Genomic DNA, 17,422 nt, shown 5'->3' with positions numbered 1-17,422 from the left:
TGTTATAAGAAACAACGGGAGTGTCACCTAGAAGATATCTCTGTTCAAATAAAACTTTTGATTTACTTACATGATACCTGGTATTTCCACCTGGAAACATCAGAATAACATACCGAGTGGATTTTAAAAAATTAAAATAACCAAAACTATAGGGAAAACATTTGTGCTATGAAACACTTTGTAGTTCTTTTTTATGGAGAAAAAAACATTCAAATCCATGTTTCCTCACCAACAAAATACATATGGAACTCAGAAGTTCCCACACCACAGCTTTTAGGCTGAGGATATCCTCTTCCCCACTCAGTTTGTTTATATGCTTGCATTTCCATGGTTTTAAGGCTGTGAATACTTGAAATGTGTTGCTGCAATCCTGTACATACTAACCTAGAAATATTGAGCTCAGTGGGCTGACATGTTTAGGATTGCACTCACATAAAGTCTCCCATAAAGAAAGTGATGGGTGGCAGAGTGGTTGGGGCATGGCCTGTCTGTGAGGCTGTTGCCATGGCTACTAGGGACACTGAGCATTTGTGGACACCGAAGAGCATCCATTATGGTTGCCTGGCTCCGGTTTCCTTTGTTCTGCATCTGTGTCCCTGCCCCAGCCTCTGATGAGGAGGCACAGGGTGGGAGAGGTGACACTGATGTAGAATATGTCCATATTTTCATCTGAGAAATGTTTAAGGGTATGTGAAATGCACAGAACAAAGCATCTCTCCAGGTATAAACCTCTTTGTCCTGAAGAGTCCAAAAATATATATATGACACTGCAGCTGCCACTTCCCCTTAATCCAAATTAGCACTCAAAACAAAACACACCAGCTACACTGTGTTGTGTTGGTGCTTCAACCCAGAATGAGCCCAGCTGGTCGCATGGGCCAACTGGCAGCCTCTCAGGAAGGCAGCACATGGCACAGGCTCAATTTTGAAGAAACAAAGTATACAATTTTTTGAAGAAACAAAGTATACAATTCCTTTTAATATATATAAAACCCTCAGATTTGTACAGTGTGCTACTTCTTAGATTTGTTCAGATACACCTGCTCCAGCAAAAGCTGTAAACAGCAATTAACCAAAAGAAAGGTTTCACCCCCGACTTAGTTTTACAGCATTGATGTGAGTTTTCAGGGGGCAAGGATCCCCTAAAATTCTTGAGTGCCAGGTTCTCCCCATAATTTATGAAAATAGTATATGTGGGGTTTGAAGTCAAGCCAGCTTCCTCAGGAGACAAGGAGTGGGGTGGAGTTCCTCCCCATATTTTAGGAAGACACTAGTCTCTACTGTGCCTTGATTTCTCAACACAACCCTGGGGAACTGCCAAGACCCCTGGAATCTTGCTACCACTCGGCAGAGATTGGGTGGCCATAACAGTATATTACTGATCATTTCCTTTACCTTAACTCCCTGTTCTTGACACAAAAAATATATTCCTTCTATTAGAGAACTGAAGAATGGTCTGTATGTGATGCTCTCACTTATGTTAGGGGGCTGCTTAGAAATTCTGCAAACCAATTCTATAGATGGCCTTGAATTGTATGGTTAGGCTCTGCTACAGTTTGCTAACACAATACAAAACCTACTAATGATTCCCCTTTCCAGCCTTTTATATGAGAAGATGCTATGGAAATGATTGGCACTGTAGACAGGAGCAAAACCCTTCTGTAATTGAATTTCACAACTGAGAAACTCCTGATGTGATTTTTATGGGTTTTCCTCCCTACAGCAATATTTGCTTTTATGGTATTCTACAGAGATATAGATTGTTTTGAGGGTTTTCCACCCTTTCATTCACTGTTGTTTCATTCATAAAGATCCCAGCCTAAAGGGTAAAAACTAGCTCAGTAATTCCAAACCAATTTGTTGTCAAGCTTTTTTCTGACCTTACAGAACAAACATTGCTTTGAGGCTCAAGACTTTCGAAACATAGAATGATATCCATACAGAATGGAAAGGTATGGAGAAGGAAGACAAAGTCAAGTGCCCTATATGATATACCTTCCAACGTATGCATATTCCAACAAATACAGTGTACCTTTGATTTAAGAATTGTAGTACAGGCTATTGATTGATACCATTTCTTAGTTTGTTTTTCAAGTAGTCAAGCTACATTTTGTTATTAGTGGTAGGCCTCCATTTCCCCCCATGAATTAGAAATATTTTAAGTAAATAAACTAATAATGAAAAACAATATCCAGTCATCCTATGGGCGCTACCGTACCTGTGGAAAGAATTGCCATGGGGCATAATTTATTCATTTACATGATTTTATATGCCACCCTCTGCATAATCCACAAGGCAGTTTGCAGCAAAGCAAACAGATGGAAATACATAATATCTGTAAAAATAGCACAATGCTTTTTTATTTAAAAAAATAACTGAATAACAATTACTAATAACACTAATCATGCTTCTCCTCTAAACACTCACAGAAAAATATGTATCTTAACAAACCACCTAAAACTATAGACCAGTGATTCCCAAAGTGGACGATACTGCCCCCCGGGGGGGCGCTGAAACAATCCACAGGGGCGGTAGAAGTCCCAGGTGTGATTGGGGGTGTCGAATAAAAATAAGGGGCACTGGAAGCATAAAGAAAGAAAAGAAAATCATTTGTACATGTTTCATCTGTTGTATAATGATGCTTACCTAGAGTTAAAGTTGTAGTGATTGCTTTATTTTCCAAATAAACACACAAAATGGCACATAAGAGAATGCAAATTTGTCACTGCATCTTTCTGTTTGTTCGCTTAAAGAAGGTAGATTTCCAGGGACCCTTGAGTATTTTTTTTTCCTGAAAAGGAGGCACTAGTTTGGATTCCTCTGCTATGGGGGGAGGGGTGTTGCTATACACTATATTGCAGCAATACTGTCAGAAATGATTCACTGGATGGTGCAGAGCCACTACACTAAGTTCTAGGCAGGTGTGTCACTGTTGCTTACCAGGAGGAAGGAGGTGTGAGGCAGGAGGGAGGTTGGCAAAGTGCAAACATGTGGTTGGAGGCAATCTGTTGTTCCTGGCAGTGCTTTTGCACTGCACCAACCTCCCTGTTCCCTCACCTTGCCCCTCCCCATTTCCCTCCCCATAAGCAACAACGAGCCAGCTGCTGCCCAACCCAGCAAACTGCTTCTGATTTTGGTCATTTCATAAGAAAGGAAAGCCAGCATTATGCTAATGCCCTGTAACAGTCAGGAGTTCTCAGCATTCTGGTTTTCCATTGAGTTCTATTCCATATAGTAATCGTTTGAGGTCATAGAGATGTCAGGAGATGTGCACATATAATGGCCAGCAAGCCGTGATCCATGTATGTCTGTGCATTCAAAGAGGATGAAAACTGAAGAGGTCTCATTGTTCTTTATCCACTCAAGTGCTGGAGTTTTTGGTAAATGGAAAAACAAGAAGTTTTAGAATCTAGAAGTTGCAATGACTCCCCCATCCTAAAAGAATGTCGTTTGACTACTCTTTAGAAATCCCAAACCCCCTAAACTCGTGCCTTCAAACAACTATGAGAATAAAGGCAAAAATTTTCAGACTATTTATTTATCTATAGGTCCATAAATTCCTGACACTTTCATTGTATTTTTAATGCTGATCTTTAATGCTATTATATTTCTTTTCCTGACAGCTGGATGTGAAGTGTGACAACTGCCAAGGAAGTATTTTCTCAAACACCACAATTATGAGCCACAGTCTGCCATAAACAACACTATAAGCAATGCTAATTTGGAGCAGCTTGTGAGCTTACATCCGCACTGCTGACACCACGACATTATGTAGACTAACCTTAATGACTCCAGTTATATGATGCCTCAGTAAATTTGCTGGCAGTAGACGTACAATAGTGGCAAAAAGCATTCCCTCATGCAGACTTATATTGATTTGAAAGCATGCTGCTTCGGGAACAAAATAGCTTGACTGTTAACAAACCGATTGTGGCTCTGTATCAGTCACAAAGATTTGATAGTTTAGTGATGCTATATTTTATTCTCTGTTTGCTACCAAATAAAATGCAAGAGTCTTGTTATCTCTGGCCCTAATCTAGCAAGCCCGTGAGACCAGCCGGGAGAATCAGGTGATAAATGCAATCAACATCACTGCTGGATATGTGAGAAATGAAGTGAGATGACTTTGCCCAGTTTAAAGCATTAGCTAAAACACCATTCTTCTTCCAAATATTTATTTAAACATATTCTCTGGTTGCCTGTGCTAGCATGCTTCCTAAAGAGGATTGAGACTGTGGCACTGGGGGAAGCGGATTTTAACCCTCCCCTTCAACAGGAAAATAGAACACAGGAATACAGAAAGCTGCCTTATAACAAGTATAAGGTTCATTATACTATTGGTTTCTTCTAGTTCTTCTAGGACACTGAGATCCAGCGCTGAGGGCCTTCTGGCAGTTCCCTCATTGCGAGAAGTGAGGCTACAGGGAACCAGGCAGAGGGCCTTCTCGGTAGTGGCGCCCACCCTGTGGAACACCCTCCCATCAGATGTCAAAGAGATAAACAACTACCTGACATTCAGAAGACATCTTAAGGCAGCCCTGTTCAGGGCAGTTTTTAATATGTAACATTGTATTGTTTTTAACATTTGATTGGGAGCTGCCCAGAGTGGCTAGGGAAACTCAGTCAGATTGGCGAGGTATAAATAATAAATTATTATTATTGTTATTGTTATAGTTGCAGAAGCCAGAGATAGAAAGGGGACCTTTTGTTTGCAAAGTAAATGCTCAGCCACTGAGCTAGTCTGTCCCCCCAAACTTAAGTACCATATTGGCCTGAATATAAACTGCACTTTTTCCCAAATTCTGATTGTGAAAAGCTAAAGTGTGGCTTATATTCATGACCTTACACCACCGGCAAAGTGGCGCAGCTCCCCCTCACCCCCAGGAAGCAGCACAGGGCAATGGTGCCTGTCCTGTCCACGGCTCCCAAGTCTTCCCCAAGCTGCCAAATTTTAAAGGTGTGACTTATTTGCGGGTGCAGGTTATATTCAGGCCAATACAGTAAATATAAATAAACAAAATTGCTCTCATAGGAACATAGGAAGGTACCATATGTAATCTGGGGTCTTCAACTTTTCTAAGCTCAGTGTTGTCTACACAGACTCTCTGGGGTTCCCAGCAGAAATCTTTCCCTGCCCTTTGTGTATATTCCAGGGGTTGGACCTGGGACCTTCACACACATTTTCTCAGTTGAAATTCCTATTTCCCACCCACCCACCATGAAGTGGCTGTTTGCCCATAGGGGAAATCATACAGGTTAAACTTTCGCCAATGGGGCAAAATGTTAATTTTAGTTCTTATCAGGGGAACCAACTGACGGTGAGGCAAGGGGCCCCTCAATTGCAGGGGTCAGCCAGTGTGCCTGGTTCTTAGGATTTGATGGGGTGGGGAGAGGAGGGAAGGGAGGAAGCAAAAGAGGGGGGGAGAGAGTCCATTGCTGGCTGCTTTTTTTAATCTGAAAGTGCTATTTGTGGCTAACAGCTCTGGGAGAAATCACAGCAGAGGTGGTGGTATGGGGTTGAAAGAGTTAAACTCCTCCTCAATTTACACCAATCCAAGTGAGGGGCTCACATGCCAATTTTTTTTGGGGGGGGAGGGAGGGAGAGACCAGCAAACTTTTAAAGATGCATGCTCAGTGTAATGTGTTGCATGACCACTGAAGTTACTGTCCCAGTCCAGAAGTAGGTCTGTTGCAGTGAATCTGATCATTGTTTTCCTGTCATGTAATGGTGGAGCAGAGCAGGTATACGCCTTGCAAAGTAAAGTTAACCCAGTGTGGCTTGGACCCTGTGCACTGTCATAATGGTTAATCCAATATGGCTTAAAACCTCAAGATATATATGCATTGTAATGTTTTGCCTCCCACTTACAATTCACACATTTATGAGCCACTCACACTGCGCGGTTTTTTCCTACGACATCAGATCAACAAATGTGTAGGTGCTTAAGTTGATTGTACACATACCATCGTGGAAAGGCATATTTTCCCCCTCACAGGGAGAAATACGGAAGGGCATCTATTATAAACAGCCGGGGGAGGATGCAGCGCAGTTGTTTTCTGAGTGGAAGGCAGTAAAAAGCAAACAATTTGCATACCATCGTAAAGAGAGATTATTGCTTGTCTGAGATACACCTGTAAGCAGAATTAACAAAGTCAATCAAAGCCACAAGAACAACAAGCTAGGCGCTGAATATCTCACTAATGAGTCCTCGCCGAGCAAAGCGCACATAAAGCAATCGGTACAAGAGGGATTCTGAGCAGCTGAACAAACAGGACAATTAAAAACAAGAACAAAAACAGGAAACTGTACAGAACTGAACAACAAGCAGGGGTGCCAGATTGGTAGCCCAGAGACAATTTTTCCCTATAAGGACACCTACGAGGTTCAAAGCTGCTAAGATAGCTTGTGAGGTGCAGGACCTGAGGCAATAAATACTTAGGGGCCAAATGATAGTAGGAGGGGAAGGGGCAGCACCTGAGGAAGAAGTGAGGTGGTGACTGAGCCATGGGGCAGCTCTGTTAGCACCACACAGGGGTGGCAGATGCTGACTGGCCAGCTGTGCTCTCCAAGCCCCACTTTCACAGCTTCACCCAAGGCTGGTGGCAACTATATCCCTCCCTGCATGACAGTGACAGAGCCACACCCCTTCCTTACCTGCCACCTCACATCTCACTCGGGGAAGGAGGGTGTGGTGGATCCTCCTTCTCAGCTGCTCCACAACGTTTGTGGGTTGAGTACTCCCTTAGGCCCCATGCCTCACAAACCACATCAGCATTTTTCAAAAGCTGTGGCAGAAATGGGCAAATCTGTCACTCTCATCTTTTCTCGGTTTCTCTTTTTTTTCCCAACCTCAAATTTAGTTCTCCATATTTCCACATCACTTGGCATTGGGGGTGAGGGAAAGCCCTCGTGAAATTTTGTCAGCATTTTACTGCATATTTCTCTTAATGTGCACATTGTTACGTGCAACTTTTCCTAACATTCACATTTTTTGCAAAGCAACTTTCCCTGAAATAAAGTGTTTTTGTATGCTAGTGCCACGAATATATAGAGTTCTGTTGACACTTTAGCATGTGCAACTTACTTGACTGGAGGACTGCATTGCAAAATTCAGAAAAGTGCAAATTTTGAACGATGGCTGTGCTTCAGTTTGTGTATTGATTCTAAAAGTACAAATTCAGTAAATTTGCCTTTAAATGAGAACTGAATGAATTTATCCACCATCTGCCTTATACAAAGCCATATCATTGCTCTAGCTAGCTAGCTCAACATTGCCAATACGGACTGGCAGTGGTGCTGCAGGGTTTCAGGAAGTGTGTCTCTCCCAGCCGTATCTGGAGATGCTGAGGTGTGAAGCCAGGATGTTCTGCATGCAAAGCAGATGCTCTGTCACTAAAATATAGCTCTACACAAATGCATTTACCTTATGCTCTGTGAAGACCTGCTGATGAAACATGATCTGTAGCAAAATCCAGCTTTTATGGGAAGACATCCAGAGTAGCTGTGGCATGATGATGATGATGATGCTCAACAAAGGACTCATACAAGCATTGTTCTGACTTTTTTCCAAATTATTTTATTAAACAATCATGTTTTACATGTCATCAGATCTAAACCCTGAAGTGCAAAAACATGTTTCTGAGGTATTAAGACTGGAGGAAACCATGTACAACATTGTTATGAAAGACCCAACTCTATAGCAGGTTGGATATCTTATGAACTTTATAGGCCATTTTAGAGGTCCAAAGTGAACTGATATGACAGGTTGTTGTTGTTTATTAACCGTATTTAGTCATGATATTCAAATAGCCCTGATAATTAACCACTTGTGTTAAGTTCACACAGAAAAAGACAGACAAAATTAACACAGGAAACTTGACAATACCCAAAAGGTACAATATGCAGCCATTCGACTTGCTCAGACTGCTAGCTTTTGAAAGATAAAATTAGCATCCAAACTACATCCCACTATACATTCTGCCATTATGTAGCCTCATTTATGACCAGTACCCCTTACATATTTTGGTGAGCTGCACAGAAATCTCTAAGGTGCTACTCCTAAATACCTGGTTATAGAAACAAAGTCACTTGGGTTCTGCTCATCCGAAGTTTTCTAGATGAGCTAGAGGTGTGAGGAGGCAATGTATGTTGATAAGATGCATAGCCTGTTCTTCTTTAAAAGGCTTCCTTTCCTAAGCAGTAGTTATCTCAAGGACAATTATATAATGTTGCTGAGAGGAAATGAAAAGAGAAAGGAATCCTTCAAATGGTTGACCTGAGGCAGAATCCACTTCATACGATTAAAGGTAACAAGTCGCCCACGGAACTAATGGTCACATGTGTTCGGCAGTTGCAGCTAGACATGTTAGTTCACAACCCAGAGACTCTCCTGTAGCTTGGTATCCAGGCCTGGTGTCAGGACCTGACACCTCACACAGCTGTTGGCAAGGCCTACCGGTACTGGCACCTGCCCTGGGCCCTCAGCACAATGAACTACTACCTTAAATTTCCCAAACCGCCCACAGCAATGCTGCATCAGGTTCTCTGGGGCATTGTGGAAAATGTAAAATGGCGGCTCATAGACACCTTACCACAGCTGGAAGGGCACCAATATAGGAAGTGGCCCACAGGTTGCCAAGAGACCACTCATACCTAGATCTGGCCCTGCTGACAGCTGCCTCTAACTCAAGAGATGAGACAAATGAGCTTTGTCTTTATCTCTGGTTCCCTTCTCACCCGACGTGCATCATATCCAGAGTTCTGATTTCTGCAGCAGGTGTAGAAGGAAACAGATGATCTAACTGGGGAGCTAGCAGAAGCCCAATTGCCACCTGAACAACTTTTTTCAGTGGTAATTTTAAGGATGCAGTACGGTGCCACTTAATGAAGACACAAATAGCCCTAGACCAGCCTGGGTTCTCTAGATGCTTTATGCCAGCATGGTCAATGGTCAGGGCAGGGGTGATGGGAGTTGTAAGAAGAAAATAGAGTGTGTGTGTGTGTGTGTGTGTGTGTGTGTGTGTGTGTGTGTGTCCCATTGCGGAAGGCTACCCTAAACTGTCACCACTATCATAAATATACTAGTCCTTCTGTGAAAGACCATTTGAATGTCTGCATTCACTGTGGAGTTCTGGGATCTTCAAGAAAGAGGCCATACATTAATGAGTTATTCAGGCTAGCTATATAGGTCATTTTCCCAAGGCAATAAACAGACTTCAAAGTTCACAGTTTTCTAGACTCTATGGATTTGTTCCACTTTTCCTAAGGAACAAATCCTCTACAGACCGTAAAAAATGATCTTGTATACAGAGAAATTGTGCAGTAAAGATCATGCAGAGACGGCAATCCAAAATGTACTTTTTCCTAAGTACAGTTAGGATTGCAGCCTCTTGTGTATAATCATAGTTAGGATCAGAATGGAACTGTCCCTGAAGTCTCAAAAACTTTTGAAGACACTGGGTATTATTTGCTTTCTTTTCCTTTAGTGGTGGTAAGTTCAGGACAACCCTTCCTGTATATTCCATTCCTAAAAGATATTACTGAAGTCCTAGACAGAAGGTCCTCTTCATCCCAGACAGAGAATTAGAATTAAGAAGGGGGGGAAACCAAACTATTTACTGAATCTAGATAAGTGGGTACCTTCCAGTCTGAAGCATTCTTTTTATTATTATTATCCTCATCATCATTTTTAAAGGCATGTAGTGTTTTTCCCCCCTTAGGGTTCCTATGACTGATTTTTAAAATTATTTTAAGAGTTAGAAACACCTTTTGTAGAGATGTTTACATCTTTTGTAGACCAGAATTGAATTCTGATCCAGTATTCACACTAGGACTGGATTAATTAACAATGAAAAATCAAAAACATTTTGAAACAAGAATTTGAGTTTGCATAGAAATGCAATGATTATTCTGCGATTTAGGTTTCAATGTGAAAAATATGCAGGGGACAGAAATATTTATTGAGCAATGCTTTCATTGCAAGTGTATTTTCAGCACAGTGTTACTGTTTCTCTAAATCACTGCTGCTGCTTCAGTATCATTCTTTTCCTCTTGTTACTGCTACTTTCTCCCTCTTGGATTAGGTGATTCCAACAATCAGTTGCCATGTGGTGAACATGATGATGCTATGACTCTATAGAGTCCAATCAGATCTGGCTTGTTGCTGATATCACTGAGGGCCAACAGTATCGATTCAGAGTGAGGGCAATGCATCCTGGATAATTTGCAAAGGTGATGGTAGCCACTAATGAACATGATGACATCATGATGGGATGTAGCTACCATGAGATGGAGTTGGCTATGAGATGACATCATTAAAGGTAAACAAATTCAATGCAAAGAGAGAGCAACAGAGTGTAATGGAAATAAATAGATGAACGTTTTCAAAGCAATTGAAAACCCCAACTCCAGGGAACAAAACACCAAATCAGTAGGGTGCTTTTCAACACTGCCAAAAACATCCCACAAAACAATTAGCAGTTTCAATTCAGTCGTAAATTTGCGATATAAAACATTTTTGCATAGGCAAAATATAATTAAACACAAGTCAACCATGTGCCCATTGTGGCCATTTCTTTGTTCAATGGGAGGGTACCCTGAAACAGAGCAGAATTCACCTCACTGCAGCACTTGATCGCGTTTTCAAAGCAATTTAACTACTTACTATTTTAAATGGTTTGTAACTCCTTTTTGTAGCCCAGTCGGTAATGAAAACTATATTTCAAGTGCCAGATTTTGTACAGAAAAGTTTGGCATAAAACGTATAATGTTGTAGAAAAACCGAAGAGAGAAAAAATAAAGGTTGTCCTTTTCAAAGGAGCTCATTAACTATGCATGTTTCATAGCGCTCGTGTTTGTATAATTTGAATGCATTTGAGAAAGGTTTCTGCCTTGAGCAATTTTTAAACTTTACGATCCCACTTGGAGGTTTAAAAACGTTTGGGTTATCAATAATCCCATTGGCAAAATGTCAAATAGCTTTGTCACGCGCATACACGAATGGAAAAAAGAACAATCATTACCTTTACTGCTTATTATCTATACAATAGCGTTTATAAGGCTATAAGTAAGAATAGCTGGAACTTGAAAGCAGCAGAATGCCGCCTTGGTGACACTTAAAAGGGAACACATTTCATGGCAATCCCACAGAGAAAATCCAAATGATTTGTTCCTTCTAGTTGAAAACTGGGTTTCGTACACCATTCAAAACTAGGCTACTGCTGGACCACTTTCTGTGGAGGAGGGTGAGGGAAAATATGAAAAAAATTGTGCTCATAATTCCTAAAATTACTACTCCTGAAATCAAAGCACTGGTGACTGAATTCAGCTGGAAAGCAGATCCATTTGGACTACCTACAAAGGAGTAAGAAATGAAAAGGGAGGTGTTTACAGGCACTGAAATTGATCCAACCAAAGATACTTAAATTCCCATTTATTCACACTTAAGTCCCATTGATTCCAGTGTGAAAGATAAGTGTGAGTCCACATATCCGCTCAAAAGTAAGCTCCACTATTTCAATGGGGCTTACATCTAGGAAAGTGTGAATGGGGCTGCAGCTTGCATACACACTATAACTTTAAAGCACATTCAAAACACATTGCTCCCTCAAAGAATTCTGGACACTGTAGTTTCTTAAGGGTTGCTGGGAATTTAAATATGAAGGGGTAAACTACATTGCCCAGAATTATTTGAGTGAAATAACATTGTTTGAATGTGCTTTATGGTATAGTGTATACAGTGGTACCTCGGGTTAAGTACTTAATTCGTTCCGGAGGTCCATTCTTAACCTGAAACTGTTCTTAACCTGAAGCACCACTTTAGCCTCCTGCTGCTGCCGCGCCGCCGGAGCACGATTCCTGTTCTCATCCTGAAGCAAAGTTTTTAACTCGAGGTACTATTTCTGGGTTAGCGGAGTCTGTAACCTGAAGCATATGCAACCTGAAGTGTATGTAACCTGAAATACCAGTGTAACATTAAAAGACTCCTTTAAAATAAAATAATAATAATAATAATAATAATAATAATAATAATAATAATAATAATTGTTTGCTCATATTGGTACAACTTACCAAGCTGTGAATTATTAGTTGGGGTCTCATCTGTACAAAAATATAAAAATAGATACATTGTAAATTTAAAGATATTTGAAGAGCATCTTTCTGCTCATGCATAATCTAAGATACTTTAAATAACTTTTATGAGATTATTAGTTTGTCACCATCTATTTGTTTGTTCAGATTAATCTTAGATCATTTGTGATAAGACAGGTGCCTCTGTGTATATTTACCTGGAAGTAAGTCCCACTGAATTTACTAGGACTTATAATCAGTGCTGTGCTGCATACTTTAAGGAGTGCTAAGAGATTATAAACAGTTGTTCACATTTGGGGTGGAGGGTACATGTGTTTCAAACATATAAACAGAATTTTACAGTTATAACTCAAACAAACATTGCTTGCATCAGACAGCCTCTTGCACTGAGTGCCTGCGATGTCTGAGCCACTCATGCACAGTTGTTGTATTTTAAAGGACTAATTATATGTAAATTTATATTGCAAAATTATAGCTATCATACCCATAATACATGTAAAAGAGTCAGGCTCATGCTGTACTCTATTTCTGTAGCATAATTTCATAAGGACATGAATACTTGGGCTGTACACCAGATTTGGCTGAGGCCCAAGCCAAATTCAGCCCATATGAAGGGATCCAGGGCAAGATCAGTCAAATGGGGATGAAATAGTCACAGGTTGGGTTGGATGGCTCTGAGGAATCTGGGGCTGTCAGGGATCAGGACATCAGGCAATAAGGAGGTGCAGGCATCAGGCAGGAAAACCCACAAGAAAGGCAGAAGTCTATGTGACTGCTGGCTGCATATTCCCAGGTGAAGGTAGAAGCCCAATACCAACTGATTCTCCTTCCTGCTTAACACCCCACCCCACAGGATCGATGCTGAGCAGAGACAATGATGTTGTGGGGTGCAGAAAACCCCTTCAGGAAAGCTCCTTGTGAAGAAGCACCATATAGGATCGATGCCTCCATGCAACAGCTGTTGAGCAGAGGCATCAATCCAGCATGGCGCAGGCTGCTCACAAATATGCCTTCCCCATACAGAAGCCACTTAGGAAGGAGCGTCTTGGTCGGTTTAATTAATTGGGTTTTTAAAAACTAATTAAACTAATTTGGATCCAAAACTAATTTGGCACTGGATCCAGGATAGGGCAGGTGGATTCCGGGTTGATCCAGAGCAAGCTGACCTTATTGGGGGTGGCTCTGAATCAGAGGCACTGAATGGCTTGGAAAGCCCTAATGAATACCCACATATTTTTATGTAGTTATGTGCATTGTTGCAAGCTTCTGCATACATGCTAGTTACTTCAAGTGTGCAATATTACATGTATAATGATGGATATAAATAAACAAGGATTCTTTGCATTTTGAGCAGAACTAAGAAAACTGTCAAGATTAAGTAGCAAGACCAAAATTATGAGTAGGACTTAATTAGATGTCGCTCACAGAAAATTATCCTTAAACAGGAAAATGGTTGTGTTTTTGAAATCATGCAATGATATGATCACGCCTACCAGTTCTAGTAATGATGGGGCCAGCAGAGATTACAGCACTTCCAGAAGTACTCTGAGGGCTCCAAGTGGTTCTCTTTGCTGCATCTCTTTTTTTCCTGTTACTGCAGATCTGGAGGGGCAATGAAAACAATCATGATTTCAGTGGACAGAGAAGTACATTCCTCCTGTATCGAACATTTTAAAAACAAGCTCTTTTTGGTTGTACGGAATCTGTTCCAGAAGTCGTTACGTCTTCCAAAATGTTAGGAAACCAAAGCACCGCTTCTGATTGGCTGCAGGAAGCTCCTGCAGCCAATCGGAAGCCGCAGAAGCCCCGTCGGACGTTCAAGTTCCAAAGAACGTTTGCAAACCGGAACACTCACTTCCGGGTTTGTGGCGTTCGGGAGCCAAAATGTTCGAGTCGCAAGGCATTCGAGATCCAAGGTATTGGAAAAGAAACTATGTACTTATTAACTTTGTTGCATGCAATCTTTTGTTACAACTCCTGTAAGAGAGTGCAGTCTTGTCCATGCCTCTTTGTTTCCTTATATATTCAGGACTGGTTTTGAGAACATGGATCAGGACAGTGGCCCATCTAGTGGGTGTCCTGTTCTCACAGTGGCTTACAGGAAGCCCAGAAGCAGAACCTAAACCCAATAGCACTCACCCTACCTGTGGTTTCCAGCATCTGGTATGCAAAAAGTTACCTTCTCCAACAGTGGAAATATAATCTCTAGAATACTATGGTTTGGCCCCAGCAGCGCCCTTCTGCAAACACAGGGCTTTGAACACATTCTCCCTGAAGACTCCTGTGCCAGCTTCAATGCTTTTCTGTTCCCCAAACCACAGGAGGTTTTCAGAGGGTGTCACAATGGCACAGGGGACAAATGGGAATCAATCAAGCAGTTCCACTTACTGATCTCTGGATAAACTCAGTGTCTTGTAATAGTTAGAGCAGGGGTCTGCAACCCGCGGCTCCGGAGCCGCATGTGGCTCTTTTACATCTTTGCTGCGGCTCCGGGGTGGATACTAGCGAGGGGAGGAGGTGCATTGTGCGCCCCGACACTCCCCACTGTGGCGGGCGCTGTACTGGCTGTGACGTCACATGGGGGCGGTGCGTGCGTTACTCACGCACCGTCCCGATGTCACCTTCCCGCCCGCTGTCAGATCGTGGCTCCGGAGATATATTTGTTTTAAATGTCTCAATGGTTTTGCGGCTCCCAGTTGTTGTTTTTTCTTCAGAAACGGGTCCAAGTGGCTCTTTTTGTCTTAAAGGTTTCAGACCCCTGAGTTAGAGTGTCAGACTAAGATCTGGGAGCCAGGATTTGAATCCCCACTCAGCCATGAAACTCACTGGGTGACCTTGAGCCTCTTAAATGTGGAGGGGGGAAGTCTGTTTGGGGGAGGAGGTAGGAAATAAATACAATGAAATAAGTAAAATAAATGGGTATGACATTTGGTGTGATTCATCAGGTTCTTGTATGTAATTTCTGCATCCCCCTCGTCAGTAGATCTTGTTCTAGATAAAAGCTCTGCTCATTACAAGCTTGGTGGGAAAGTGAACTTGTCCTTTACTATGATTCCCTCTACATATTCCCTGCATTATAATTTCAGCTGTTACATGATTGCTTGACAATGTGAACCTGATCATTCATAACAAATCTAACCTTTCTGCCATACATTGGCAGTGGGGGGATTGCCATAGCATGGTAAGTTAACTACTGCTTGAGCTGATTATATCCCAGCCTCCATATTTAAAACACATATCTAAGAGACAATTGCTTTAATATGTTACGGATGACAGTCAATGGCTCGTTTTGTTTTAATCACTTGTCTTTACACTGTGCAAAACATTCCAAGTTTTGTTCCAGTTGCAGCATTACCAAAAGACTCCAAAACCTACAGGAGCAAGAAAGGGGCAATCATCAGCTCTGCACAGCTTTGTCACACAATGGAGAAAAACTGTGGACATTTTCTGGTTCTTGTGCTTCACGAAGCGGAACACCTCGAAAGAAAACCGGCCCATTTGACTCCTGCCATTTTCAATGATAGTTGTCTGAGGGTCCTTGTCGCAGCTGGAGGAAAAGATTGAAACAGGAGTGATGTTTTCTGGTTCCCAGGAGGTTAGAGTCTCAAAGAAAAACACTAAAGCATCCTGACTACTACTAGATGGTGGGGAAATGGTGTTAGAAACCTTTAGTTTCATGGGTCTAAGGGCCCCAGAATAGGTCTGGTTCTGGCCAGGGCTTGGACAGATCACCTGGAACCCATGTACAACTCCTTGAGCTTCGTGATGGAAGAAAAATATTAATGAACTAAACATAAATTAAATACATTGGCTCAACTTTTGAATACCGTATTTTTTAAATTATATTTGCAGCCCATTTCTTGATTGTAATGTACAGTTGACACATGCTTTATCCTTGTAATATTAGTCCATTTGCTTTTGTACTACACCTCATACTTAGCTCCAAAGAAGATCTGTTCAATTACTCATCCTCATCTTTTCATTAGCTCCTGCTAACCTGTTTACATGCAAAGCATGGTGTAGAAGTTAGACTGCCAGGCTGCATTCCCATGACAGTTTATTCTATTTTCATGTCTTGCCCCTAACTGTTATGTTCTGTATTATATTTGAGCTTTCACACAACATAAAAGCCACTTCTGGAACATTAGTGGAGTATAGTTTAAGCTTAGCGCGCATTTCCTTGTTATTTGCTTCCAGGAAAAAACTGTTTGCAAATACAGTGGTATCTCCATTTGCGGACGGGATCCATTCTGGAGGTCTGATCAGATCCCCAGGTTTCCACAACGTGAGGGTCGCTTCTGCTCAGGTGCGCGTGGCGAAACCCAATAAAATACTTATGGGTTTGCCGTGTGCACATCCCAAAGTTTATGTAACCAGAGGGTTACATAAATGGAGGTACTACTGTAGTGTGGAAATGAGGGCCAAACTTGTGCTATATTCCTCTATAGTTCCACAGAATTGGATGGAACAGCCCAACATATGAATGTGAGTTAAATATCATTCCCTGCCAGGTGGATCGCCATTATGGTAAATGCTTTTTTAAAACTATCACATCATATATACGTGATATATATATCACTGATGACATGTGAGGCACCCTACTGTAGCTTGGTCAACAGTGTCACCCGACTGATCACCAAACTACTCCAGGGTGCCCTGCCAGGGTAGTTTGATCATTTGTGTAGGTTCCTGTAAACCAACTTAGGGCTATATATTTAGTGTGCATATATTGAAGCAAGCATATAGGGTAGAATAGGCTCAGTTGATACCTGCTAATGATAGTCATTATTTACATGAATATTTATGCACGTATTTCTTAGGTTTCGGTTCTTCTTATAGGGTTTCTTGTGACGTGAGCCAATATTTATTTCACTACTATAGTAACATTATACGTGTTTTATATATAAAAACAAACTTTGAAAATAATCAATACATTTTATATTAATCTGTTTTAACAGTGTAGTGTGGCAGAGAAACACTATATTTGGAAGAAGAAGAAAATCTACCTAAAGAAGAGATCATATCGCAGATCATCATTTGGATTTCCAGATGGAGTAGTATAGCAGTAGTCCATCAAAACATTCCATCTGTGCAATGAAAGATAATTAACCGCTAAGCATTTCTTGAGATACAGCATATATATATACACACACACACACACACACACACAATCTCTCTCTCTCTCTCTCACACACACACACACACACCCATTGAGAGTGCTGGCTGATAATGTGCCACCATCTTCCATTATGATTCAAAAGATGAGCAATACCCTGGTGCCTTAACTGCAACAAATCACTGAACAATGAGTACAATATAGCTAATGTTAAG

General features: G+C 41.4%; 2 protein-coding genes across 2 annotated transcripts in view; one reads left to right on the top strand and one right to left on the bottom strand.

The window, feature by feature from the left end:
- Window positions 1–17,422, top strand: part of RPL24 (ribosomal protein L24) — a gene marked incomplete at its 5' end in the record, with an annotated part of 401,376 nt that overhangs the window by 135,479 nt on the left and 248,475 nt on the right. The gene's annotated exons all lie outside the window — the stretch shown is intronic.
- The window catches only part of ZPLD1 (zona pellucida like domain containing 1), a 34,696-nt gene continuing 26,916 nt past the window's right edge, over window positions 9,643–17,422 (bottom strand). The window contains exons 7-11 of the mRNA XM_082220207.1: window positions 17,098–17,178; window positions 15,467–15,638; window positions 13,585–13,693; window positions 12,071–12,100; window positions 9,643–11,353 (exon numbers count right to left, since the gene is read on the bottom strand). Coding sequence (XP_082076333.1) covers window positions 11,175–11,353; window positions 12,071–12,100; window positions 13,585–13,693; window positions 15,467–15,638; window positions 17,098–17,178 — 571 coding nt within the window. The 3' untranslated portion in view covers window positions 9,643–11,174. The remainder of the gene's footprint in view (window positions 11,354–12,070; window positions 12,101–13,584; window positions 13,694–15,466; window positions 15,639–17,097; window positions 17,179–17,422) is intronic.

This window comes from Podarcis vaucheri, assembly GCF_965113315.1.
Source record: "Podarcis vaucheri genome assembly, chromosome: 4".
Lineage (NCBI taxonomy): Eukaryota > Metazoa > Chordata > Lepidosauria > Squamata > Lacertidae > Podarcis > Podarcis vaucheri.
The sequence above is the reverse complement of the archived record's forward strand: the minus strand, read 5'-3'. Positions and strand labels throughout refer to the sequence as shown.